Source organism: Denticeps clupeoides, chromosome 8, assembly GCF_900700375.1.
Source record: "Denticeps clupeoides chromosome 8, fDenClu1.1, whole genome shotgun sequence".
Taxonomy (NCBI): domain Eukaryota; kingdom Metazoa; phylum Chordata; class Actinopteri; order Clupeiformes; family Denticipitidae; genus Denticeps; species Denticeps clupeoides.
Window position 1 is genome coordinate 16,345,177 of NC_041714.1, and position 26,769 is coordinate 16,371,945.

The window sequence follows — 26,769 nt, forward strand, 5'->3', positions numbered from 1 at the left end:
CCATAAGTTGCTCCAGGGGGACTGTCCCTGATTGTAAGTCGCTCTGGATAAGGGCGTCTGATAAATGCTGTAAATGTAAATGTAATGCCTTGTCATATGAGCTTCATCTGTGACTAATAATGGATCAATTAGGTCTCAGGTGTGTATAAAAAGAAGCCCAGTACACTAGACCTCTGCAACTAGACCTCTGCAAACATGCCTAAGATTCACCCTGAGCCTTGGCATGGACGCTGGAAAAGTGGCAGAAGATGGATTTTTCTTCAGTTTTTTACACCACAGTTGCTGCAAATATTGCAGGAGACCTACTGGAGCCCGCATGGATCCAAGATTCACCCAGAAAACAGTGAAGTTTGGTGGAGGAAAAATCATGGTCTGGTGTTACATCCAGTATGGGGGAGTGCGAGATTTCTGCAGGGTGGAAGGCAACATCAATAGTCTGAAATACCAAGAAATCTTAGCTACCTTTTATATTCCCAACCATAAAAGAGGCCAAAGTCTGCAGCAGGATGGTCCTCCATCACATACTTCCATCTCCACATCAAAGTTCCTAAAGGCGAAGAAGATCAAGATGCTCCAGGATTGGCCAGCCCAGTTACCAGACATCATTGAGTATGTGTGTGGTAGAATGATAGAGGAAGCCTGGAATACGAAACCAAATAATATTGATGAACTCTGGGAGGCATGCAAGACTGCTTTCTTTGCTATTCCTGGTGACTTCATGAATATATTGTATGAATCTATCAAGCTCATGAAATGAATACAACATATTAAATTTGGATCTCACAGCACCACTAATTAGGTTTAAAATCCCGCTTACTACTATTGTTTTCCTGAGTGAGACGCTTAACCCTAAGTTGCTCCAGGGGGGGACTGTACCTGTAACTACTGATTGTAAGTCACTCTGGATAAGGTCGTCTGATAAATGCTGTAAATGTAAATGTAGGTCCAGTTAAATGGTCAAAAACTGTTGCACTCAAATACAAGAGAATATAAAGGAAATCCTGGAGAAATAAAAGAAGTGGCAAAAATATGTGTTACCTGGGCATATAGAAGCATGGAACAATAGAAGTGAAATGAACAGTTTCAAATTTATTAACACATGTTGATTACTGTTGCAGTTACATGTAAATATTGTTTGTAAAAATAATACAAATGTTACAGAAAAAAAATATTGAAGAAAAGGATAAAGAGAAAGAGAGAAAATCAGGGAGCCAAGCTCCAGAGAGGGAACCTGGACCTGGAAGAAGCAGGGAAGGAGAGAAACGGGGAGAAACCCCACCAGGGAAGGGCCCATGATGGAGAAAAGAAGAGACTGGAGACTCCCAAAAAGGTTGCCACAGACCAATCAGACTGTCCTTTAATGCTAAAACAGATACAGGAATACAGTGGTCATCCACCCCCAACAAGACTTTCCCATCATGGCACCTCAGACCATTTGATTCATCTCAAATTATAATAAAGTTACGTAACTTGTTTGTTGGGAAAGTAATTAGTCACTAATGACATGTTCCTGCCTGGAATCGTTACATTTGTTTACTTGGATTCGGACCCGTACCCCTGTCCTTCAGCAGCTGTTCTTGGACCTGTGTGAATTTTACACTCCTCCACTTTTTTTTTAGCGAAGATGAGTGCAGTAATTACGCGGTGATGTCAAAAACCTGTTTACAGTTCTGGATCTGTACCTCTCCTGCTATTCCGTATGTCACTTCTATGTGAACTTCAGGAATGATTACAAAGACAGGGATCGTGGGTAATACGTTCCTCATTTCTCAAGTACAATAGACACGTACAGATGGGAGGATGCAAAAAATAGAGTTGGAGAGAGTGTGGAGGTGTGGAATGACTGGACGCTCTTTTGGGTCCTCTGAGCTCATCTCCAATCATCTGTGCCACAACCCAAAGGATGAGAGCGGACACACACACACGCACACAGAAGTGTCCTTTAACAGCAGGAGGGTCCTCTGACTCAGTCACTCTCATCTGAAGGAGAAATCACGCTCCATCTAACCATCCATTCTCATCACATGGTTTCTTTTAATTTCACTGCAATATGTGTGTGTGTGTGAGTATTTGTGCTTGTGCTGAGCAATGACTTACATCTGGCCTTTAATGAACACACACACGTTGGTTTTAAAGGCAACAGGGAAATTTAGGGCAACACAAAACCCAATAACATCTGTCCCAGTAGCCCAGTGCAGGCCCACGGTTTTCCAGCAGCCTCTAATTGTTTTGCTTTGCTCCGGTTCCCAGCACCAATCATGAGCCTCCAGTGTCCAAACTGCTGTGGCCCCGCCCTTGCTGCCCCGGCTACTTTGCACTTTTTCATGAAGTAATGAGGTCTTTGTACAGCGATTCCTCTTTCCTCTTTCTTTGAACTCTCCTCTCTTTTAATCTACCTCTTTAGTCCACCCTCCCCTCTCTGTCATCTCTTCTTTCTCATGACCCGCCTTGAATCTCCTCACATCCACCTGCAGCATCCACCTTGACTCTCAGTGAATAATATGTAGAACAAGAAGATTTTTACGATTATTTTTCTGTCACCACGTAAACATACTAAGGAGGTCTCCCATCCAAGTACTGGCCAGGCCCAGACCTGCTTAGCTTCAGTGGACTGACCTCTGGTGGGCTACTGGTACAGTAATTTAGATTATGGTTAGGGTATTAAGGTTCCTTAGGACTAGAGGAACACTAGATCCTCCACCCTGTCCCAGTGCTTTTTTTTCTATTTGAGTACGTCACACCAGAGGGCACTATAGGAACACCATCAGTCCATCAGTGCCTGCTGGGTCATCAGGGGTTTGTCTATCTTTTGATGAGAAGGCAACAGCTGAAATAATGATGATACTTTGAGCTGTTAAGAACGATAGCAACAGTTGCGACAGGAATAGCTCAGTTTGTGTGAATATTAAAAGGCCTTAAAAACACACACAGACACACTCTCAAAAGCAATTAAGGCGATTCTTGCTTAGGAATAAAAGACCACAGTAAAACATCGTGGGATGAGTATAAGTGGGTTATTAGCACCGGAGCCTTTTCTTTTTTTCCCTGAATACAGTAATTGAATCGGCTCTATTCTTGAACACTTTGCTCTGTTTCTCTGCCGGTCCTTTATTTTACTTCATCTTTACCCTGGTTTGAGAGAAGTACGTTATATTCATGTTAAAAGCCTTAGCATTTGTGTGTATTTCTGTGGATCAGGGTGAGGCAGACGAGGACCCAGCAGAAAATACAATTGAATTCTGTTATCTGGGGCAGAAATAGGTTGTATTTAAATGAAACAGATAAGAAACGGGGGCAATTAATGCAAGACCATGGCCTTGTTCAGTGCATTTTACAAAAAAGAAACAGCAGGCTCTGATATTGGGAATAACCAAATATCCTCGGCCTAATTACGGAAAACATGAGTAATCTCTAGCATTCTAGTTCTGTTTTATCTTGGTCTTGTCATGGTCTTGATGCTATTTGGTCTTGGTTTTGTCTTGGATTTGGACATATTGGTTGCGATGGGATGGTGAAAAATCATTATTTATTATACATCTCAATTCAAATTCAACCAGTCAGATGCATCTTTTCTATTGCCCTGCATATGAAGAGAAAGCATCATGAAGATAAGATAACTAACTGCAAGATCGTTGACTAACTGTGCATTTCTTGTCTTCAAAATATAAGGAAAACTCATAAAACTCAAAACAAAGAATGTTGTGTATGCATGCATAGTACTGTCCTGCATTCAGGGGTAGATATTTAGTTTTTTGCAAGTATCTAGTTCACTACTATGGAGCCCCTTCAGTACCATGAAATGCAAAAAATAATTATTACCCTGTGGGCTTTACAAATTTAGGACAGTTATGTAAAATTTCTCTGCACATCCATGTATAAACATGCATTTTTCCAGGACCTTGTAATTGTTCCTGGATGAAGTCAATCACGCGATCTCAGTCTGTGTAGTCTTTCCGTTGGCTGAGCCTGTTATCTTTCAGTATGAGTCCAGCTGATTAGAATCCCGTGCAATAATTGGATGTTGTGAAATGAAAATAAAACTTGAAACTTGAGTCCTCTCCATCATGAAGTGTTTATCTTAAGCTTTTAGACATGTATATTAATTTAGAGTTAATCATTTTAAAAAACTTAAGCGCCTATTTTGTTTCCAGTTTATGGTACGTTAGGGCCTCCATACACTACCCTTGGTTAAGTTTGTAACTGTAGAACAGTGAAACAACATTGTCTTACTAATGTTAATGTGACTAATTTGCTAGAAGAAAGAGTGTCAGTGATCATTTGCCAAATGTCCATTGTAATCAATTCAATTTAAGGGATCATTAAATAGTCATATTCATATCTTACCCGAGTTCTCTATCCCTGGTATAAGATATTTAATATGAACATCTTTCTGTCTCTCTGAACATTTCTTTCCCTTCTGATAAAATGGTTATAGGAGAGGATTGCTGAGAATATTATTTTCCATCAGGCCTCGTAACTATGACAGATATGGGAGATTGGAACAGATCTGAGAGGCATATGGAAAATATCATTGAATTTGAATTTTAATGAGTAAAGACAGTTTACAGCAATGGCTTTTTTCTCTACAGTTGAGTAATGTGATGTCTGTTCTGTTTTTGGTCTTTGTCTTAATCTTGGTCTCCACCAGCCCTGGTCTTGGTCTCATCTAGTGCTGCACGATTAATCTAATCGCAATCGTAATCGCGATGTCAGTCTGTGCGATTACATGAATGCAAAAAACTGTGATTTAAATTATTAGTACATGGATTGAATTGGCAACATATCACTCATTCTCTCAAAGTTTGCGAGCTGACTGAAGTCTCACTTCAGAATGTGACGTGTTTGGTCACATGACTTTTGATTCGGAGACATGTGGGTAGACACCGCATGAGGAGCTGCATCGTACGTCAATGTAGCCGCCATATTGCGATAGGCTCTGCTGTGACGTGAAGCATATACATGTCTATGAAGAGAAGTGCATAAAAATGCCTCACTCTTGTGCTGCTTGGGGCTGTACAAACCGCTGTACGCTCCAAACCAGATCCTGGGGGATTACATTTCATAGGTAAGGCTGGACAATTGTTTTGAATATATTTGGCCATTATAAAATCCCGTTTTATAAGTCTTAACCTTAGCTAAGCTAGCAAAGCTATGCATTCCTGTGTTCAAGTCAGCCTCCAAACAATGTTTTGGCTGAACGTAGGCATTAACTATTTAGACTGTTCTTAGCTGTTTAGTTAACTTTTCTCAAACTTTGAAGGTTTCCTAAAGAAATTCACCTCAGTTTACAAATCTTAACCTTAGCTAAGCTAGCAAAGCTATGCATCCCTGTGTTAAAGTCAGCCTCCAAACAATGTTTTGGTTAAACGTAAGAACTATAATACAGGATTTTATAAGGGCCAAATATAATCAAAACAGTTGTTTAGCCTTACCAGGGTTTGTCGTTCGACAGTAATGTAAAGAGTTTTTTGTGATTATTTAATTTGTAGAATATTGTATTTTGAAAGCACTGGGCATTTCAAGTTGTTATAAGTAGTTTGTATGTTTCACTTTGAAATTAAACACTTCACATTAGTAAATTGTATGCGAGTTTTCATTGATATACAAGAAAGTGCCCTTTATCATATCACAATCGCATATCGCAATATTGATCTCAATAATTACAATATGTCTTTTTTCCCCAAATTGTGCAGCCCTACCTCTGTACTTGGCAATGTCTTGGTCTCGGTTTAGATTCTCTTGACTTTAGCATGCTTTCATTTCTGATAATAATGATTTGCCAATGACGCAAGCTAATAAGCTTGTTTTCCATTATGTGGCTCAGCATGATACAACACATGATATGACAGGGTTTATACTGTATGCTGAAGACAAGAGCAGACATCCTGGCATACACAAGAATTGATTAATTTGCATTACATTTGGCAAGTTTTAGGCCTGGAATATATTTTCAGTTACTGATGCATGCACAGCTGCAACACTATGCGTGACTATACATGATACTAGAGATATCTACTAGGGGGAAGACCACAGAAATCAGACCCAATATTGTAAAGAAAGATAGTTTAGCATACCTGTTAAAATAATAATATTATATATTATTTGTATAGCTACTTTATAGACACTCACAGATGCTTAAGTAAATAACGTGATGACACTGGAAAAGCTGGCAGATAGGTCTGACTGTTAGCTGACTGTTCAGGTCAAGGTTGCATTATTTGGACTGGTGTTCTGTGGACATTTATTTACCGCGTTCCAGGTCTTAAGGGGCTTGAAACTAATTGGTGGCAGTATTGGAGTCATTATAATGTGGCCTGTGAGGATGATGCTGTCCCTGAGTGAGAAAATTATTCTTTCTGTAAGTGTGAATGAGTTGAATTCACACGTCTGTCACAATATATAATATGCAGAAGCCGCCAAAGCAAGACCACAGCAAATACCCAGGGCTAATGCATTTATAAAGACTGTTCTGTTGAGCCGAGCTTGAATGACGCAGCTGCTGTGATATCTTCACTTCAGACACCTCAGATTCAAACCCAAATAGTAGCCCATCAGGACACCTACAACCATCAATTTCAGCACCTACAACCATCAATCATTGCCAATTAGCAGCATGAGGACTGTATTCCAGTTGGCATACATGTGTTTTTTTGCATGTTAACACACACTATATTAGCTCTCAAACAGAGAGCTAGTGCCATGCAGTCTGCCATACATTTATCTTTCATTTTATTCCCACAAACACACACAGATGAATACACGAACATACTTATTAACATGCACAAACACACAGGCATGAATGCACTGAAAGTCAAAATGTGCATTCAAATTGAATGAAAACATAGTTCGTATAGCAACAGAAACAATGCACCAAAATGTGTGTAAATGTCAAAGATTGTTTAAATTATATCAGTGCATGTACTGTACTATATTTTGAATAAAAGGAATTGATCTCTTCATCGATGGTAACTTGAAAGCACGTTGTAAGTCGCTCTGGATAAGGGCGTCTGCCAAATGTCATAAATGTAAATGTAAAAGAGCTCACAGGCCATATTAATTATATTAAAATGTTGATGTGGCATCCTCCATACAGAATCCAACAGAATTTATATTGTATTGACTGCACTCAAACCAAATAATCAATTAATCCCAATGTCATTCACCCAAAGGCGCCTTAGGGGGCTGTGTGTGAAGCAGACATGCACACGCACACACAAAACAAGAATGTGCTGAGCACTGAAAAAAACAACTTATTAAACTTACTAACTCACAAACCTCCTTACTCATCAGAACAAATCTGAACCGTAGTTTCTTCCCTCTGCTCTTCTAGTGTGTCTAAACAGACAGAAGCCCAGTGAAACTTCATATGGCCTCATTTATAATGAATGTGCTGTAATGAAGGGCCCAGTCAATAATTAAACCCCTCTCAACAGAGACAACGGACTAGAGTGCTGAGCAAATCACACACTTAGACCACCGAAGTTCTACGGCTCACCTCTCCTAACACCTCTGCTGAATCTTTTATATTCAGCCGCTGAAAAAAATGTAACAGTTTTAGTGCAATGCCTGTGTGAGAATAGTCATTTGATGTATTTTAATGTATTAATCTAGTTGCACAACCTCAAGTGTGGAAAAAAATGTATAAAACCAGAATGCAATCATATGGAAATGTCATAAACCCATGTTTTATTCATAACATACATATTTGGAACTAACTAGGTCATTCTAAATCAGGCCAGTAGCATGATTGTGCATAAAAAGAACATTTTAATGTGTTAGTGTCTGTGAGAAGCAAAAATGGGCAGATCCGCCTAATACCAAGAAAATACATCTGTACCAACTTTATATTTATGTATGAATTCATGCACTACATTTACATTTATCAGATGCCCTTGTCCAAAGCAATCAGTAGTTATAGGGACAGTCCCTCTGGAGACACTCAGCGTTAAGTGTCTTGCTCAGGGACACAATGGTAGTGAGTGGAGTTTGAGTCTTTTGGTTTGAGTGTGTTACCCACTAGGCTATTATCACCCACACCCACAATAAAACATCTAATTTCGGCAATGACATCTCAGTTAGACCATTTAATGGCCCACATTTTAAACCCTATCAAAACCCTATCATGAAAATTTAACTGAAAATTAATACTTATTCCCCTAGCTTGATCCTGCAGTGGCTAGAAATGGCCATAGGTGTAAAGTGGTAGTAGCCTAGTGGGTAACACACTCGCCTATGAACCAGAAGACCCGGGTTCGAATCCCACTTACTACCATAGTGTCCCTGAGCAAGACACTTAACCCTAAATTGCTCCAGGGAGACTGTCCCTGTAACTACTGCTTGTAAGTCGCTCTGGATAAGGGCTGTAAATGTAAATGTAAATGTAAAGTGAGCTTTGGTCGTTCTGCTTCACCATTCAGAGAGCGGCAGCTCAGACGGTCGGATCTGGAATTTGTCCCATTATGTCGTCATAAGGAGAAAGGTTACCATCCCTTTGTCATGCTTTTTCCACATGGAGAATTTCCCACCCCCTCCCCTAAAACATGATCTCTACTGCCTTCCAAACATGCAAAAAAAAATAGTATTGTCAGGGGACATTTTAAAGAGAGACAGAAAGGAAAATTCCCTTGGACTCCCTTTGATTGCAATAAGTGGAAATGCTACTTCAGTAGTGGGGACCACAAGGATTATTTTGGCTGGTACATAAAAGAGCCGGGACACTATTGCATGTAGAGATGGTCGGCGCAGACGTGACTTGGTATTGATGCCCTGTGGATTTCTGTGGTAACAGTGAAAGCAATACGGGTGTTAACGGGGTTCAATCATTAATTTGCTGTCTTGCCAACTTGCTGTCATTACACTGGAAGGTTCGTGCACTGTTCCATTTTCACTATTTCTGGCATCTTACATTACACTAATCTGTCTGTCTTCTTTGTTATCAACACGTTTTGCTTGCTTTAAATGTTATTTTTGCTCTGCCTGTGGCCCACGTTTGCGGTTTTTATAGCCCGGTGCACTCTTTGTCGGTCCGTCACTTTGTGTAAATGCAGGGCCGACCCGTGGCATAGGCAATTTAGGCAAATGCAAATGCCACCATTCATCCAGGGGGGACCACAAACGGAGGAAAAAACAGGGTTGCGTAAAACTAGTTGTGTATTAATCTGTTTTAATATGAAAATAAGTAATAATAGTAATAGTAATAATAATAATTCTCCTATGAGGCCACCGCCATGCCCCCCCTTCTCTCCCTTCCCCCTCCACTACGGCAAGCAAACAGGGCCAAAAAATAGGCAGGATCACAATGCATTTTTAAAGGGAAATGATAATAAAATGGTATTTTGTTGCAATAAAAGAGTGTAAAAATGCTTTTTCTGACGCTTAGTGGTAAACCCTTGTTCAGCGTGAACACACCCTCAATGGCACTTTTTACACCGTTAAGTGGCACCCAGGATGAAGTGAAAAGCGGCGTCCTGGCTGCGTTCTGGGGGCGCAACCTAAATTTGTTAGTGTGTAACGCTAAATGTGTTAGTGTGTAAATGTTTTATGTATCACCTGGTTCCAGAGAGAGAGGTGGTTTCAATTCACTATCTACTGTCTAAACTGTATGCAGCTGAAATGACAATAAAGCTCACTTGAACTTGAACTTGAACTCGAGGAACCAGCAACTCAGTTGTAGACTCTGAATCTGATTCATCATTCAGCATCATAGATCAGATGCACTCTCTAGATACATCTCCCGCTATATTTGCATGCGTCCCTACTTTTTGAATTTCGTACTTGTGTGGGTGTGTGTGTGTGTGTGTGTGTATGCGCCTCTGCCTCCATCCAGCGAGTCCCTGTACGATCAGTCGAAAAAGCTGCGCTAATTAGCATTCTGTCTGCAGGGGAAACGTTCTAATTTACAATCTCACTAGAATGTGGTAGACGTGAGCTGTACTGCACAGCAAAACTACGCTTTTTGTGTGTGTCATCTGTTCATGGCGGACCAGAAGACCCAGGTTCAAATCCCACTTACAACCATTGTGTCCCTGAACAAGACACTTGTTCCATGGGGACTGTACCTGTAACTACCGATTGTAAGTTGCTCTGATAAATGCTGTAAATGTAAATGGCGGCCCACTGCTCTTACAGAGGTTTAATGTAGAGGTCACATTTTGTTGCTTCACCATCCAGCCAGCTGTCTCTCCGCCTTACTGTCTGTCTCATGGTAGTGGCTTAAACTTAAACAAGAAAAATAAAAAGCTGGTTGTATGACGATGTGACTAAGCAGTGCAATCCTAAGAATTTGCCAGTCCTGCATGCTAACGTGTGTGTGTGTGTGTGTGAACCTGTGGGGGTTCACAGCTGCTGCTCCACCGGAATCTCCTGTCTGCATTTGTCACTCAAAGCCACCGCCGTGCGCCTGCCGCTTTAAGAGCCGGAGCCCCCGCCTGATTGGCTGCGGCGAGCCACGCCCACCGCGTACAGCGCGGCTCTGTAGCGGCGCCCGGTTCTTCAGCTTCGCCGCTCGCCAAGGTGGGACGAGCTTTTATAAAAATAAAAAAAACTTTTAAGCGTGCTTCAGACTCACCCCGAACTCCTCTTCGGGAATTAATTCGCGCAGGCTGCGGAGTCAGAATGGTCGTGAAGTCGGAGGATGGAGTCGGTGAGTGTTCATTAAAAACGATGACGTCAACTTTTTTTTTTTTTTTTAATTATTTACAGTTTTATTATTTACAGTAATTAGAGTCGGGCTCAGATTGCTCTTCCTGCAATACTTTTCCTACATTCATTCTCAGTCGTTTTATAATATATAAACAACAGCTGTGTGAATGCATGTATTTGTATTTTGACTGCCATTTAGTTTATTCACTCTTGTAATGAAAATGATTTCCGAGCAAATGAACAAGCCCATTGTATCACCAGGGGTCACACTTGGTTCGCGGTCCCTTGGCCCGACAAAAACTGGCTTTGTGTGGAGCTGACTGACCTCCAGGGGCCAAAAATATAGGAAAAGCTGCTGCAAACAAAACAGTTGTTTTTAGTGAAGTCATTACCACGATCACGCTGTGTTCAGCGGCAAGTAAGAATGAGACGCTTAGGGCCACACAGGACCCTGGTGTGATAATGAAGAGCTTGTCTGAGGGCCACAGACACCCCTTTGATCAGCCCTGGACACCCCTGGACGCCCCTGGCCGCCGGGTGTTGGTTGTGTTTGGGGTTTTGTCTTGAGTCTCATTCTGTCATTAAAAGGCCCGATCTTCCGGTCCGAGCACCTTCCATCACTGTCATTGGTGAACTTTGACCGTTGTTTTTTTAATTTTTTTATTATTATTATTCATTTATTGAATTGGAACCCTTTCCAAATATATTAGCTACTTAATGGTTGAAATTGTTCACTTTTTCAGTGCCAGTCTTCAAGAAAAATATTGGCTCTTGCCAAAATATTATTTTTTTAATTTTACATTAAATTGCACAAAAATGTCCCACTTGCATTTTGGAGTGACGTCAATCACCAAAGTCACACGACAGGAACTGTCAACATTTGTCTGTTTTTTGTGCTTTGTACTTTGCACTGTGCATCCCGTGAGGATCTGGGGCTCTTCCATGTAACTAGACTTCTGTGTAGACCAGGATATTTCCCACCCCATCGATCAGAGCTAGTTCCAATGTCTCATTATTCAGATTAATCATGATTAAACATACTTTATGAAAATGGACCACACATATCCTTACTGGCTAATTGGTTTGTTCCTAAGCAACATTATTCTGTGTAATGGAGAGACCACGAAGAGGTCAGAAGAGTCTCAGGATTCTTGTCAGCCAATCAGAATGGCATTTTTCTTGTCGTTACACAGCTACACGATAATGGCATCGCAGGATGTGTAGAGAGTGTAGTGGGAACACGTCTTTGTGTTTTAATTAAACGCCGGGCCATAGGAGGCTCGGCCAAAAATAGACCCTGAACTCCAGTCTGTGTTAATTTAGGGAGGCTGAAGGGACCCGTTGTGCTGGGAGACTACAACACTGGCCTTTATGGAAGCCGTCGATCGGGGACAGCGCAGCGCCTGGCTGGAGGGGATAAGTGGCATGTTGGGGGACCGGTTTAGAAAAGGACGAAAAAAAACCAAAACAAAAACAGTGCGGCGTGTTTTCAGCTGACGCGGCTGAACCGGCGGCTGTTTCTGCGGGCTGTGTTTCTTCAGCTCATTGTTCCAGTGCGGAGACTCCGGAAACTGGACAGACGGGCAGAGGGGGAGATGGACTGTGGAGAAAGACATGGTTCTACTGTCTACTAAAAGCGCCATCCCTCTGTCCTTGTCTCTTTTTCATTCTCTCTAGCACACACACACACACACACACACTGTCAGCGAAACAGGATACCGGGTGCGAGGCTTTTTGCGGTCAGAAACAGATGGGCCATTGAGTCTGGGCAGGGCCTGCTCATTGGAGCAACAGGTGACCGGGCGTTTTCCTGCAAAACAAAGCGCCACTGAGAATAGATTCTGTTCCAGCCGGTTTTATTGGAACCACCAGCGCTCAGCTAGATAAATACGGGCAGCGTTCCCCCGCGCTGTGGACACTGGAGCTTCTGTACTGACTGACTGGGCGATCTCGGGCTCTGGGGTCTGTGTTGTGGCGCCCTCTAGTGGTTGCAGCTGAGCTGTCAGGGGGTCCCGGAGATGAGATGTGTTGGTGAAAAGCTGCAGCAGGGGTGTTCACTCGCAAGTCTATAATTACATTGATAATTATAGTCGTTATAGCGATTTCGTTCTCAGCACGTGAAAGTGAAATTTAAAATTCAATATTTCACCCTCATTAAGTGAATAAACAAGTTTCAGGATGGTAGTAGCCTAGTGGGTAACACAACCACCTATAAACAAGAAGACCCAGGTTCAAATCCCACTTACTACCATTGTGTCCCTGAGCAAGATTCTTAACCCTAAATGGCTCCAGGGGGGGACTGTCCCTGTAACTACTGATTGAAAGTCGCTCTGGATAAGGGGTTCTTATAAATGCCGTAAATGTAAGTGGAAAAAAGTGAACGTGATACATACAAAATGTGTCCCCTGTATTTACACAAGGGGACCTCAGTGGCACCTTCTGTGGAGTTTACGTTGCGTTTTGGGGTTTGAACTCTCAATCCTTTCCTCGTTTTGCTTCTTTTCATTCTGCCTTCATTCCTCCCACCTTTGGCCACAGGGTGGAGCGCGTCTGTATGTGTGTGTGTGAGAAGGGGGAGGGGCAGAGAGTCGGGAGGGTGCTGTTAGAAGGGGGAGGAGGCGGAGTTTCTGTTCTGCACATCTCCCTCAGTGCTCAGAGGTACAGTGCTGCTGATGCCTGCATCTTCTCTCCATCGCTCCAAAACAAATGCAGGGACGAATGACGGGAGCTTGTGTGTGTGTGTGATTGAGCACTGGTCTGAACACATGGAATCTTGTGGATTACAGCACAACAGTGGGAGTTGCCGGTAGCCCACTGTGACCCGCAAATCCCTCCGTTTAAGAGAGAGATAGAGAGAGAGACGGGACGGTCTGGTGTCGCGAGCCACGGGGGGGGGGAGCACGCACCCGCCGGTAAGCGTCCGGCCAAAGTACTACTCTCTTGTTTTATATCTGTGTGTATAGCGTCTGTGCGTGTGATCAGATAGTGTCACCCCAGAAAAAAAAGTTATTTCGTTGACTACATGCTACTTCTGTTTGTGTGCAGTTGTGCTTTGTAAGCGCGTGTGTGACAGATATCACCGCATTATTGTATGTTCAGATAATGTTACAGTCAAGCACTTCGGGTGTTCAGGTGGTTTCAAGTGCCGGAAAAGTCAGGAATAGCACATTCGTCAACATTTTCTGTCACTGGTCCATCAGAAGTGTGTGTGTGAGAGAGTGAGAAAGAGAGAGAGAGAGAGAGAGAGAGAGAGTGGGTCTTTAAGAATGCCATGGCAGTGTTGCTCTGGTTCGAGGTTATGGGGTTAGAGGCGACTGCTGATCTTCAAAAGCGTGTGTTGTGTTGCTGAGATTGTGCACAGCGGTTGCCAGATATTTCAGGAGCGCGTCAGTCATTTGAGAGGAACTTCACACAAGCCAGTGTGCTGTTTCTGCAGGTCCTCTTCATCTGCAGGTGGAACTTTTGTGAACACTCACTGTGTAACAGGGCGGACACCCACCAACACTGACCGTGCCGACTGGGTGTAAAGGGGAAGGGTCATAAATCCCGACCTGAGAGCTCTGCCCTGTATCCCTCAAATAAACCAAAAAAGGTGTCTGGTTTGGGGTGTAGGACAGATAAGCTTAGCCGGAGTGACCCTCGGCATTGCTCTCCTTCTCATGGATATGAAACGAACCTATTAATTCATTTAGATTTTCATTTAACATATTCTATTACTCAGAGTGACTTACAATCAGTAGTTATCTTGGAGCATCTCAGGGTTAAGTGCACTCCTCAGGGAGGAGGGGGGTTCATGGGCGCGTGTGTTACCCACTACCACCCCAATTCAAACCCTTTTAAGATGATTAGCTTTGTGTGTTTGCTTCTGTATGATTTATGCACTTGGGAATCATAAATTCATTACAATGAAGTTAAAATAGTAGTCTTTAGTACCCACTAGTCCCGACCCAAGAGGAAAAATTTTCTGACAAGTTAGGCCTTTTCAGGGCTCATAGTTTTGTAAACTCAAAATCTATTGAAATCGAACGAGAATTGCTGGTGTCTTCCTCCTGTAAGTTGCTTTGGATAAAAGCGTCTGCTAAGTAAAGTAAAGTAAAGAAAATGATAAAATGTTCAAACCAAAACTTGGGTACTAAGGTGTAAAAGTTCCATAATTGACATTCTTTATTCTGGTGGGTCTCAGTTCAGGGGCTCGAATCGTTGAGGGACAACTTTTGAAGACTAGATGTGTTATAAGTGGCAGTAAGTGAGCTCCCTCAAATGTGGCCCATAAATTCATAAACGTTACAGCTGGAGATGCTGCAATTTTCAGTAGTCCAAACCATCTCAATTAACGGAGGGTGCAGACTTTGGGAAATGTGACTCGAGTTCTTATATTTTAGGCTGCCATCGCCTCTGGTGAGGCAGCAGCGACGGTTCTTTTCGCACTTCAATGGCCTGTGTGGTGCTTCTCGAAGAGATATTTTGGGCTGTTTGATGAGAGGGTGCTCAGATCTGGGACTCCATGTCCTACATCCGACGGCCCATTGGTTGCCCTGGGGCTTCGGGAACTTTTAATTTCTCTGCTTCTCTGGGAGGAAGTGATGCATCGCTCAACATCCCCAAGGAACCTCCACTGTGATGCTCCAATCAGACTGCAGCTCCAGTGGGGCGCGTCCCTGTGCGAGGGCGCATCCCAGAAGCCTCGGCGGCCCCTGGCTCCGCACACGTGCTGGGATCCCTCCCCTTCTGTCGGTTCGCTCGGGCTCATTTGTTTGTTTATTTGCTTGTGGCGATCGGAGAGAAATCCAGGCTGACATCACCGTGACAACTGCGGCCATATCAGCACAGATGGAGCTGAGCCCACACTGGTTGAGGAATCGTCCTAAAGCCCCGTGGCCTGGACCCCACGCGTTTGCTTTGCGGAATTTGTGCTGGTACCAGAAGATCATGAAAATCATTTTAATAATTAATCACCATCTGCAAAGCAAAAAGCATGTGGCGACTGTCCTGATCCAGACAGATCTACTGTAGATGGGCAAGCTCTGATGTTCTGCTGCAGTACGTAGCTGCATCCCTGCTGACTGGATAAACTCCACAGAACATGCGTGATGATGATAAAGGAGTCTGCTTGAGATCTGATGCTTTTTTCCCTTTTGAAGGGGATCAAAGCCAAAGACACAGAACCTGCTCTTCCTTCCTTTCAGATGTCTGGAACTTTCCATGAGGCGCGCTGCAGACCCCTTTTGAAGTGCAGCCCACGCTAATGACTACTGATTGAAGTTAAAAGGCATCAGCTGCCCTGAGTTACTGAGGGGTCCGACGATTTGCACCCTGCCGCACGCCCATTCCTGAGGAATTCAATCGCATTGTTTACTGTCGCAGTGCCGCATGACCAGCTCCTGCTCAAAGATGTTGCTTAGAAACATCATAAATAAGGGTTTTAAAAGTCCCTCGTCACTCACTGTCGATACCGTCTGGACCCTAACCAGGGTCACAGCTGCCGGAATCAGGGCTCGGCACCTCACACCGTCCACTCACACCCATGGCTGATTTAGAGTCGCCAGTCGAACCAGTGTACATGGCTTAGGACGGCTGGGGGAAACCAGAAGTAGCCACACCAGCATAAACTCAACACGTACAGAGCTTGAGCCAGGATTCAAACTCACGGCCCTGTGAAGTGTGAGCCCTTGTGCCAGTAGGAACTAGTCTTGTTTTTGTCAGCAAAATTTATGACAAAATATCTTTGTATTTTGGAACAAATCAAAGCATCTTCTGTGTCTGGAATGGATTTAGTATGGAATTCTTGAGTATATAAGGTAACAATAATATATTAATAAGATAACCTTGTTTTAATTATAAAATGGGTTTGGCAAAAATAAATATTTTTGTCTGTTCTACTACATAGTATGTTGACTGGGTTACATTACTAAAAACGATATTAAAATACAATTTTTATTGACTACAATTAGACTAAAATGTCATCAGGTTTCTATGACTAAAACTAGACTAAAATATTCTGATAATTCTGACTAAAATATGACTAAAATGCAAAGATGTTTAATGAAAATGAGTCTGGATGTGAGTAAGACTAAAATGACAGCTGAAAATAAAGACTAGACTAAAACTAACATTAAGACATACTGCCTTAAAAAAAGCAACTATAGTAGAAACTGAATTTGAATTGAACATATTTGAATGTGAATTGCACAAACTGAATTTGAATTGTTTAAACTAAAGCCAATTCAAATATTTAATTCAAATTCAGTTTCTACTGGCAAACATCTCAGCTGTTGTAAAAATTCACATTTGGTGTGAGGCAGCAGCATCCTGCTTCATGTTGTTTTCAGCACTGGGAGTGTGTTTGTGTGTGCATGTGTGTGTGCGTGCACTATAGACACTAAAAAGCGAAGATTGATCAGAAACTTATCTCTGTATCAGGCATTTTGCACATTCTCTTGGTCCATCTCCTTTTTGCTCTTCTTCGTCTGTGGACCGCTTCATATGTGTGATGTAGCTGGAGCTCTCTGATCATCTGCGGCGTGGGCGAACGCGTCCTCAACTTGTGATTCCTTCTGAAGAGGGTTTTGTAGTAGAGGGGTTTCACCATGGATGGAATATTTTTTAGTTTAATTTTTTTTGGAAAGACTGTTATTGTGAGTGGGAATTTACTGGGTTTTAGTAGGTGGGGTGCACATCCAACCATGTGCATCTTTGGGATGTTGGGGGGAAATGTCTCACTAGCTCGAAGGCTCTTGTCAAGCATCCCGCCGTTAAGACGCAAAGGCAAACGCTGTGGGTTTCCATGGCAACCAACATGGGTCTACAGGGTGGAAAAACAATGTTGGCTGAGTGTGGCGTTAAAATGGAGCATGGACATGATGTGTGATTGAGTGTGAGAAAAGGAAGGAGGGAGGGCGTTCCCTGTCTTACGTTTGATGGATGACTCCCACAGACTGCTTCTTCGTGCCCTTTTATCACTTAAACACAATTATTTCCTGATTTTGCAGTTCACCCGGTGTGTGAACCTGGGGTCTCATAAAGTGGCATATGGGGTCTTTTGCATATAGTCTTCCTTCAGACCTTCACTTATTTCTGAAATGTCAGTTAGCTTTTTTAAGATGATGAAGCACTTATGTCTTCTTCCTGTAAGTCGCTTTGGATAAAAGTGTCTGCAAAATAAATAAAAAATAAAGTAAACTTATGAGACTGAATTAGCGAAAGGTGGGTGGTTATTGTGCTGTCATCTTCATAATGTTTCAATAGAGATGGGTGGAAACATCCTTGCTGTTCTTCTTTTTGTATGGCCTGCCAAATCAGAGCTGGAAATCTATTAGTGCTCTAGACCACCAACGACCTCCTCCTCCCCCCAGGCTCATTAAGACCATGATGTGATGCAAACACCACCACCAGCTAGGGTTTGTAGGGGTGAGGGAGGCTGAGGTCAGGGGGTCATCTGGTGGCGTGAACGTGGATCATCTAACTGGAGAGGTCCGGACAGCCTTCTGTCAAGTGTCCCATGGTCCTTCCTGCAGTATGTGTGTGTGTGTGTGTGTGTGTGTCTGTGTGTGTCTGTGTGTGTGTGTGTTTTTTGTAGAGGTGGAAGACCTGCAGATCAAGCTCCCCTTCCCGCCCTTCCCAAATCAGAACAGACGCTAATGGAATGAAAATATTTTGAGACGTAAGGTCTCAGAGGCTTTCCAAAGCCCTTGCTGGGTTCCTGGCCAAACTCTGAAAGTTCAGTCTGTGGCCCTCAGCGTGATGTAACATTCCAGCCATTCCAGCAGCTGAAGCTCAGGTGGTCATATGACCAGATGGGTCCCGCTGTAATCACATTTTTTTCACTGCGCTAATGGTTTAATGCGCAAAAACAACAACCATTACAGCATTCCGCTGCATAGACTGGGCAGCTCTGCACTGATTTACTGTGCTGAGTAGAACAGGATGGGCATGCTGCACTTTCGTTTGGCTGCTGAAGTGCTGATTAATTAAGTGCTGACTTTTCTCTCCTCGGTTCAGCTACCAAATTGGGCGAGTCCATCAGATGGAAACAGATTTTAAATGCGCTGAGAATGTGGCTTGATAATATTGTTGACAGATGCAGATTGACAGAACCGCCTATCATAGGTAAGTCTAGATTTTATATAATGGACCTGCACGCACCTTTTATTCAAGCCTTGTCATGGCTTGGATTGACCGTGGAGTGACCATATTTGGATTTGGACCATTTTTTATATTATCAGAATATGTATGCTTCAGAGTAATAAAAATTTGACACAGTGTCAAAAATGTTGAAATGTAGTCACTTTCAGGTCTTTTCTAAAAGACCTTTTATGAAGGGTTTCTGCAGGGTCCTTCTGTAGAACCAAAAAAAACAAAACAAACAATGTTCTTGCAGTTCTGCAGCCCTAAATACTAGACAAGTGTTGAACTTGAGGGATCCCTTCTCTCCATATTTGTTTAGCTGAGCCTGATGTAACTCTGATGTCCACAGGAGTTGAGCGCAGTCAGAATGTCGGCCTTCTTCACACAGCTTTTCAAAACCAGAGTCCCGCAGAACTCGCCACAGATTAATCCGTCTGGGCCAAACAATCCAATAACCGGACTTAATTTTATCGGGACCGCCGCAAAACAGATTTTGTAAAATTGGCAACCGTTTCAGAACATCTGGTCAATCCTCTTGGTGCCTGTGAGGATGGGCGACAGTAATATGTGCGTGTGTGTGTGTATACAAAAAAATAGAAATGTGTGAACAGCATCACAAAAATTCCTTGCTCACGTTCCTCGACCTCACTCTTTCTCACTCATCCCATCAGTCCACCTCACTGATGAATTATTTAGAGGAATAAGGGAGCAACAAAAAGTGCCGTAATTGAATATTCATGTGGGACAGTATTTGAACAGCTACTTGGAGCCAAGTTTTGTGTGTATGTGTGTCTGTGATTTTGCTTATTCTGTCTATTTTGTTCATAGTGCCAGACGATCTGACCCCAGAGGAGAAGCAAGAGCTGGAGAACATTCGGCGTCGAAAGCAGGAGCTACTGGAGGACATACAGGTACACGCATACATGTCTACCGACACACACACATTCTGTGATAAGAGGATTGGTCTTGTCTGTCCTTTCCATTCCGTTGTTTTCTGGTTCAAAGGCATCCAGTACTGGAAAAATAATGTTCTGGAATGTTGGGAACGATGGGAACCCTCTGTTTACATTGTTGGGTTTTAGGACTGCTGATGCTCCTCCTTCTCCCATCACTTTTTGTTCTTTGAGATAGAACTACTTCTGCCTTTATTGAAGGGTGGCTGTGTGCAGACGACAGCACCCTGCACGGGAGGGCGGTTCTGATGGTGTAACCTCATTTTTACCACACAGACTCATTGGGCATAAATCATGCTTCAGTATGTGTGTCATTGCGTGTGTGTCCAACCCACCAAACGCCAACATACTGCACTTGTTTGTGTGTGATATAATGTGCATTTGTGTTCATCTGTCGTGTGTGTGTGTGAACTGTGTGTGATTAATCCCGCACTGTATTTTGATGGAAATGTTCTGCATGGTTTTTTTTTCTGTCCCATCTGACTTGCCAGATGCTCATTAAATTACCCTAATTAATGTCTGCGACCTCGTGGCAGAGCCAGTCTTTCCGATGCCAATTGAAGCTCTTCGAATGCCTGAGGTCACTGGATCAACGGGCGGAGCATGCATGTATGCGCGCATGTCGGGGTTACAGACAGTGGTGGAGGATACTGTATGAGGGGGCGGGGATGCAAACAGTGAAAGTGAAGTGATTGTCATTGTGATACACAGCAAGCACAGCACACGGTGACACAACGAAATGTGTCCTCTGCTTTTATCCCATCACCCTTGGTGAGCAGTGGGCAGCCATGACAGGCGCCCGGGGAGCAGTGTGTGGGGACGTACCTTGCTCAGTGGCACCTTAGTGGTTCAGGATTTGAAGCAGTTACAGGTCAGCCTTACCCACTTTGCCACCACTGCCCCTTACAGTGTAGAACAGACACTCTATGGGGAGGGAAAGTTGTTTTATGTGAATGTGAGGTCATTGCGGGTTCTTTGCCACAGATGGCGATAAAGCCAGTCCAGAAAATGAAATTAGGCTGTTTGTGTTATGCAATGGGAATGTGCTACATTGATCCTCAATGCCTTAGGCTGGACTCCCTCTGCCGCCTGATTACTTAATCAATCGCCGCATTCCAGCCCAACTACTGCGTCTGTCTCTATCCCTTCACCACCCACACCCCCACAATACCCTTATTACCCAATAGATCTGCCCCGCCGCTCTCTTTCACCGCATCCAGATGAAAGGGAGCCAGCAGCTCAGAGAAACATTCAAAAAACATTCATGCATTTAGACATTTCATATAGAGAGATAGATAGACCTACCATGTAACAACAAACAGTAAAAACAAAGAGATAGGATATGTATGAATACAACACTGATTAAGAATGCATATATATGAATATAAACAATAACTGCTTAAAAATATACAAATATATTCACCGTCATTGAAATTTAATTTTGAATGTAGTGTGGTAGCATGAATACAAATTCATAAATCAGAGGTTACTTGTCAGGCCATATTTGTCAATCCAATTCATAACTGATCATTGTACCCATGCAGCATTAATTCAGTGCAGATTTATAGTCCTTGTCCCAATTCAATTAACATTATACAGAGTAATGCAAATGATTAATATCATTGGGTTAATGGACGTCTAGCCCTGTTTTGTTTCCTCATGGCCACTTTAACCTTGAAAGCCCCCCTTTTACATCAGCAGCACTTTCTTCATGTTATTAATCAAAGCTCATTTTATTTTAGTCAGTCACATGGAGGCTCATGACATGATGAACTGATGAGGAATTTGCTGCCGGAGCCAAGAGGCTTTTTGTGTGTTGGCCCACTGTATGCGTGCTAACATGTCTGGCTGTTAGCCTGTGTAGCATGCTCAGCACATGATGACTAGCCCATAAGCACGTACGTTGGCCAAATGCGGGTTAAATAGCCCTGACCGACTCCTGGAGTGGAGGTTGCAGTCAACTGGGGACAGATAGTCCAGTTTAAATCCGGTTTAAACGTCACACATGTTGTAAAGCTCCTGAGTCTCATTGTTTTAGTATTTCAAGCATTTCCTTGTTCTTGCATGAAATATTTGTATATATCTAGACTTATATTTGTCATATTTATAATTCTAGCATCCACTCAGATCAACAGTGATCAGAGATGGATAATGTTTTACTAATGGAGACTCAAGATGCTTCTGTACAGGGTTTTTGTGTGTTGCATGATGGGTTTTTGTGTGTGTGTGTGTGTGTGTGTGTGTGAGTGCAAGTTGCTAAGCTGCGCTCTTTCAGCTCGGGAGGATTCTAATGAAGACTAATGGTCCTCAGTATTTGCCTGTGGCCCCCGGCACAAGCTCGGCATCACTTAGCAACGTGCGGAGGACGGAAACCAGCCACAGTCCATTGTGCGCCTGGACCTCACCTGAGCTCTGTTCAGAGTTGGGCACGGCTCCGCAGGATGTGACCTTACTGGCTGTCACCTGGATTTACAGGACCAAAATCAGTTTATGATCCACACATGGCCATCAAACACATATACACACATACACACACACACACACACACAGATATTTGCAATCTGTTTCATGAACACACACATCATATTTTTTGCACTAATTTTTCTTTTCTTTAAAAGATGTAAATGCGACAGATTTGCTTCTGGTTATTGTGGATGTAAGTGTGAACATATTCAGGATTTATAGCACATTACATTAGATTAGGTCCTCATTTTAGGAGCACAGGTCAGGTAAACAGATCCTGTTATTTCGTGATTAAAGGTCAGACACTTAATCTGGCGCAGAGCTGCAGGGAGTTGATTTTTTGGATGGAAATGCTCAGTGTGGTCCCTGAGATGAAGGAATGTGGTTAAAAAAAGGGAGGAATGGCAAAGAAGTGGCAATTGTTTTTTTTTTTTTGTATATTTGAATTGGGGCAGTGGCTGGCCTAGCGTTGCCAGTACGAGGCCCGAACTGCCAAGATGCCACTGTGAAAAAGCACCGTCCCCGTCGGGCGCCTTTCATGGCTGCCCACTGCTCACTATGGGTTAAAAAGGTCACATTTTGTGTCACCGTGTACTGTGCTGTGTTTCACAGTGACAATCAATAACTTTCACTGATGAACCTGAATTCAGTGTGTGTGTGTGTGTGTGTGCGTGTGTGTGTGTGGGTGGGTGTTCTATATACTGCTGTGACTTCAACTCTCAGGGGAAGCTCAAAAAAAAGGAAGATCCTGCTCAAAGCTATGGCTCGTTGAACAGATTTGAAAGGGGCTTCTGAGATTAACACACACACACACACACACACACCGGCCCTTGTACTGTGTTACAGAGTCAGACAGTGCTTAGAGGGTCTGTCCTCTCAGGCGATTATCTCTCATCTGCACAGAGATCCCCTTCTCTCAATATTTCATTGTAAATCTCTCTCATTTCCTCCCTCTCCCTCTCTCTCTGTTGTGTGCATTCTGGGAGTCGGGCTGAGAGTGTTTTACTAAATGACATATTTGTTCAGGTTGCCCTGCTTTACAACCCTCTCATATTCTGGAAATGTGACCATACAAAGTCTCCTAGGTCTGGATGTACTCTCCAGGACCCTTATCCAGAGCACCTAACAATCAGTAGTTACAGGGACAGTCCCCCCTGGAGACACTCAGGGTTAAGCGTCTTGCTCAGGGACACAATGGTTGTATGTGGGGATTGAACCTGTGACTTTGTGGTTTTCTGGTTCAGAGGTGAGTGCGTTATTTGGAATCATTATCTAAGCCAGAAGATTTGGATTCTTTAAAAAATTGGAGACCTTAGTCATTGCTGCCATCTGACTATACGACTGAAGAACTTGATTGTGCACAAAGATCAGTTACACTGCATCCCACAAATGTCGATTATGGACCATCTGTTCTTGGCCCAGAGCATTGTACAGTGGTCTCGTCTCGTCCTGTTAAAGTGTGCAGTCCTCTACCACCTTTTTTTTTTTTTTTTTTTTGTCAGTAGGATGTGACGCTTCCTCGTTTGTTTGTTTCGTGTCCTAGGCTGATGAATAGTTTCTTACTTTTGTCCTGATGGATATTAGCACTGGATGAGAGGTTTGTGTTTGCAACGTTTTTATTAACACTCTGCAAGGTTGAGAGATAGTGTTACTCAGCATGGCAAATGTGTCAATGTGGAAAATGCAGAAAAATCAAAGGATTGGCCAATGGTTGTTTTTCCTGGACTGTGTGACCTATGGCTGTCTTACTTGCTTTCACTTTGTGCGGTTTGGTCTTTGTTTTTATAATGTTTCTATAATGTGACTGTTTTATAATAAAACACACACACCATACAGAAGTGGTGCACACGAATGTGAGACCATACCTATTTGTGGCTCTGTATGAATGTAATAGGTATACGAGTGGGGGTTGGTTCGGGTCAGGCCGGGTCAGGTGGTTAAGTGGCTGTCGTTTTAACCTCAAGCCGTTTTTTTAAGTGATTGTGTCTTGTGTGAGTGTCTCTCTGTGTGTGTGTGTGTGTGTGTGTGTGTGTGAGAGAGAGAGAGAGAGAGAGAGAGAGCATACTTATGCCTTTAGTTTTTCTTGAAACAGGAGTGGTATTGATTGGATACCCTTGGGAACGTTGGAGTGCTAATGTCCTGAGTTATGGACCAACACTTACTGCTGACACGCATACACACATACGCATTCAAACACACACACACTCCACTCATAAAATTCAGCTTCTTAATATCATTAACTGTGTGTGTGTTTAAATGTGCTGATGGGGCTAACGCTGCTCTATATCATTCTCTGTTTTTTTCTACAGCGGCTGAAGGATGAGATAGCAGAGGTGACTAATGAGATTGAGAACTTGGGCTCCACTGAAGAAAGGTATGGGTGTGAGCGAGTGATGACCACAAATCTGCACTGATTTGTACACAGTGCAGGAGGGGGAAGGGCATTAGATGGATGCACCTTCCCCTTCTTTGTCTTTTGTGCTCTATTAGCTGTGTGTGTGTGTGTGTGTGGTCACCATTCCTCTTGCTGTTTCTGACCTGTAAATTCAGACAGTGTCTCACTGTCCCGAATACACCCCCACACATCCACCCGCTTATTCGCTCTAGACACACTTAACATTAATGCTTAATGAGAGAAATGTGGACATATACAATCTCCCATCATACAGCATTAATAATGCAATACAGATCTGAATTATGGGGGTCTTTTCTTTTTTTTTTTTTTGGGGGGGGGGGGTAAAGGTGGATTCCTTTACTCTTTTCTCCTCCTCCTTTATTTCTCTGTGTAATTCTCACATCCTTCTTTTATCATATGGCCTTCATTCTTTTATTTTTCCGTACTGCTCCTCCCTGCTTGGGTGTGCCCTCCACCCTGATACCTCTGATGTCAGCCCGTGAAAAAGCTCTGTAGTCCCATCTAATCTCTGTAAAATGACTCTTATTTTCCATGATGCACTCTTATCAGCCAGACTGACTCATCAGCAGTATGTATTATCCATGAGTGAGCGCAATCCCACAGGGGGCTGGGGGCGGTTAGAATAACATTTATTCTTTACGCCGCCATCCCTAAGTGGCTCCCGTGGGCTGAGGGCTCTTGGCGATGCTGCTTTACGTCCTCAAACCAAATCCTGAATTCGAGGCCGTCAGCCGGGCCGCTTTTGTGTTACCGAACAGGCGTCCATTTCAGATGTCTCCAGCATGCATCTTTGTTGTACAAAGGAACACCTGAAGTGGCAGCACAGATCAGAGAGGAACCCGTTTAGAGAAAAAAATCATCTTTCTCTCTTAATGAGTTATGATGCTAGAAGGGAGTGTGTGTGTTCTACTCTCTGAAACATACCCATACGCAACTGTCAGAAATAGCTTGCATTGTGTCTAATGTATATGTCTAATATGTAAATACAGTATGTAATTATATTTTTAGAAAGAAGGGTGTGTGTGTGCATATGTCATTTCAAAAAATTTGGTGCCACATATGTTCCTTCGGTGGTGAATTGTGGGATTTATTTGTTGTGCCTGTGTTTTCTTACAGGAAAAATATGCAGCGAAATAAGCAGGTGGCCATGGGCCGCAAGAAATTCAACATGGACCCGAAGAAGGTTGGAGTTCCACTGTAGTTGCTGTTACTCTGTGTGTATTTGTGTGTGTGTGTGTGTGTGTGTGTGTATGTGTGTGTGTGTTTGAACATATTCCTGTCTCCCCAGGGGATCCAGTTTCTGATAGAGAACGACCTTCTGAAGAACACGTGTGAGGACATCGCTCAGTTCCTGTACAAGGGCGAGGGGCTCAACAAGACAGCCATCGGTGATTACCTGGGGGAGAGGTGAGAATGACCAAATGTGTCACCAGTCACTTTCTGAATTTAGCCAGAAACGTGCCACAGGGGACACAGTACAGACAGGTCAGTGGTGACATCAGTGTTGTCACTGTTCCGACCTGGCCTCACATTGCCATGACAGTATCAGGGTGACTGTCACACACGTCCTGGCACTCCAGTAGCCTCATGAGTCACATCAAAGGCCTGCTAATAATAACACACAAACGGCCCAGTCCTTACCTGTGATCTCTTCTTCTCCACATTTAAAATATGCAGACACTGTTAGCAGGTTATGTGTATACTTGTGCATCTATTAAATACTGTGATTTTGCATAATTTCTATCAAAATCTTCAGCTCAAACCAAATTGTCAACATTTAAGACTTATAATATTACAGTTTAAGGATGTTCAGATACACTTCATAGTTGTAATTTGTGTAATTTACTGATGTCACATCCGGTCTATAAAATGTCAATTAAATTATTCCACAGCGGCAGTTCCAAAGTGAAATTTTGTATGAGTTATTACTGTATGTATGCGTGTTCAGGTACCACAGGCCCTCTTAGCTCCTTGTGCCCCCTCACATGTTCACACTTCTGCCTCACCCCACAGCACAGCCTGGGGCGACTGTCTACCCCACCCCCTTAGCTGTCTGGACACATGACCATTCCTCTCTCTCTCCCTCCCCAGAGCTGTTCACATTTTACTGTTCACATTCACATCCTTCAGTGGAACTTAAAGCACGTGCGTCTTTAAAGCGTGGGGGTGGGG

The 26,769-nt window shown here is 43.1% G+C and overlaps 1 protein-coding gene across 6 annotated transcripts in view; it reads left to right on the forward strand.

Moving 5' to 3' along the window:
• cyth1b (cytohesin 1b) overlaps nucleotides 1–26,769 on the forward strand; it is a 52,893-nt gene that overhangs the window by 18,545 nt on the left and 7,579 nt on the right. For 2 of the 6 annotated variants that reach the window (XM_028988494.1, XM_028988491.1), the window contains exons 2-5: nucleotides 19,594–19,676; nucleotides 24,491–24,555; nucleotides 25,714–25,780; nucleotides 25,886–26,004. In XM_028988494.1, coding sequence (XP_028844327.1) covers nucleotides 19,594–19,676; nucleotides 24,491–24,555; nucleotides 25,714–25,780; nucleotides 25,886–26,004 — 334 coding nt within the window. Of the gene's footprint in view, nucleotides 1–10,614; nucleotides 10,643–13,409; nucleotides 13,554–18,514; nucleotides 18,748–19,052; nucleotides 19,505–19,593; nucleotides 19,677–24,490; nucleotides 24,556–25,713; nucleotides 25,781–25,885; nucleotides 26,005–26,769 lie in introns of those variants that run through there. The other 4 variants (XM_028988493.1, XM_028988496.1, XM_028988492.1 and 1 more) reach the window with 4 other exon arrangements.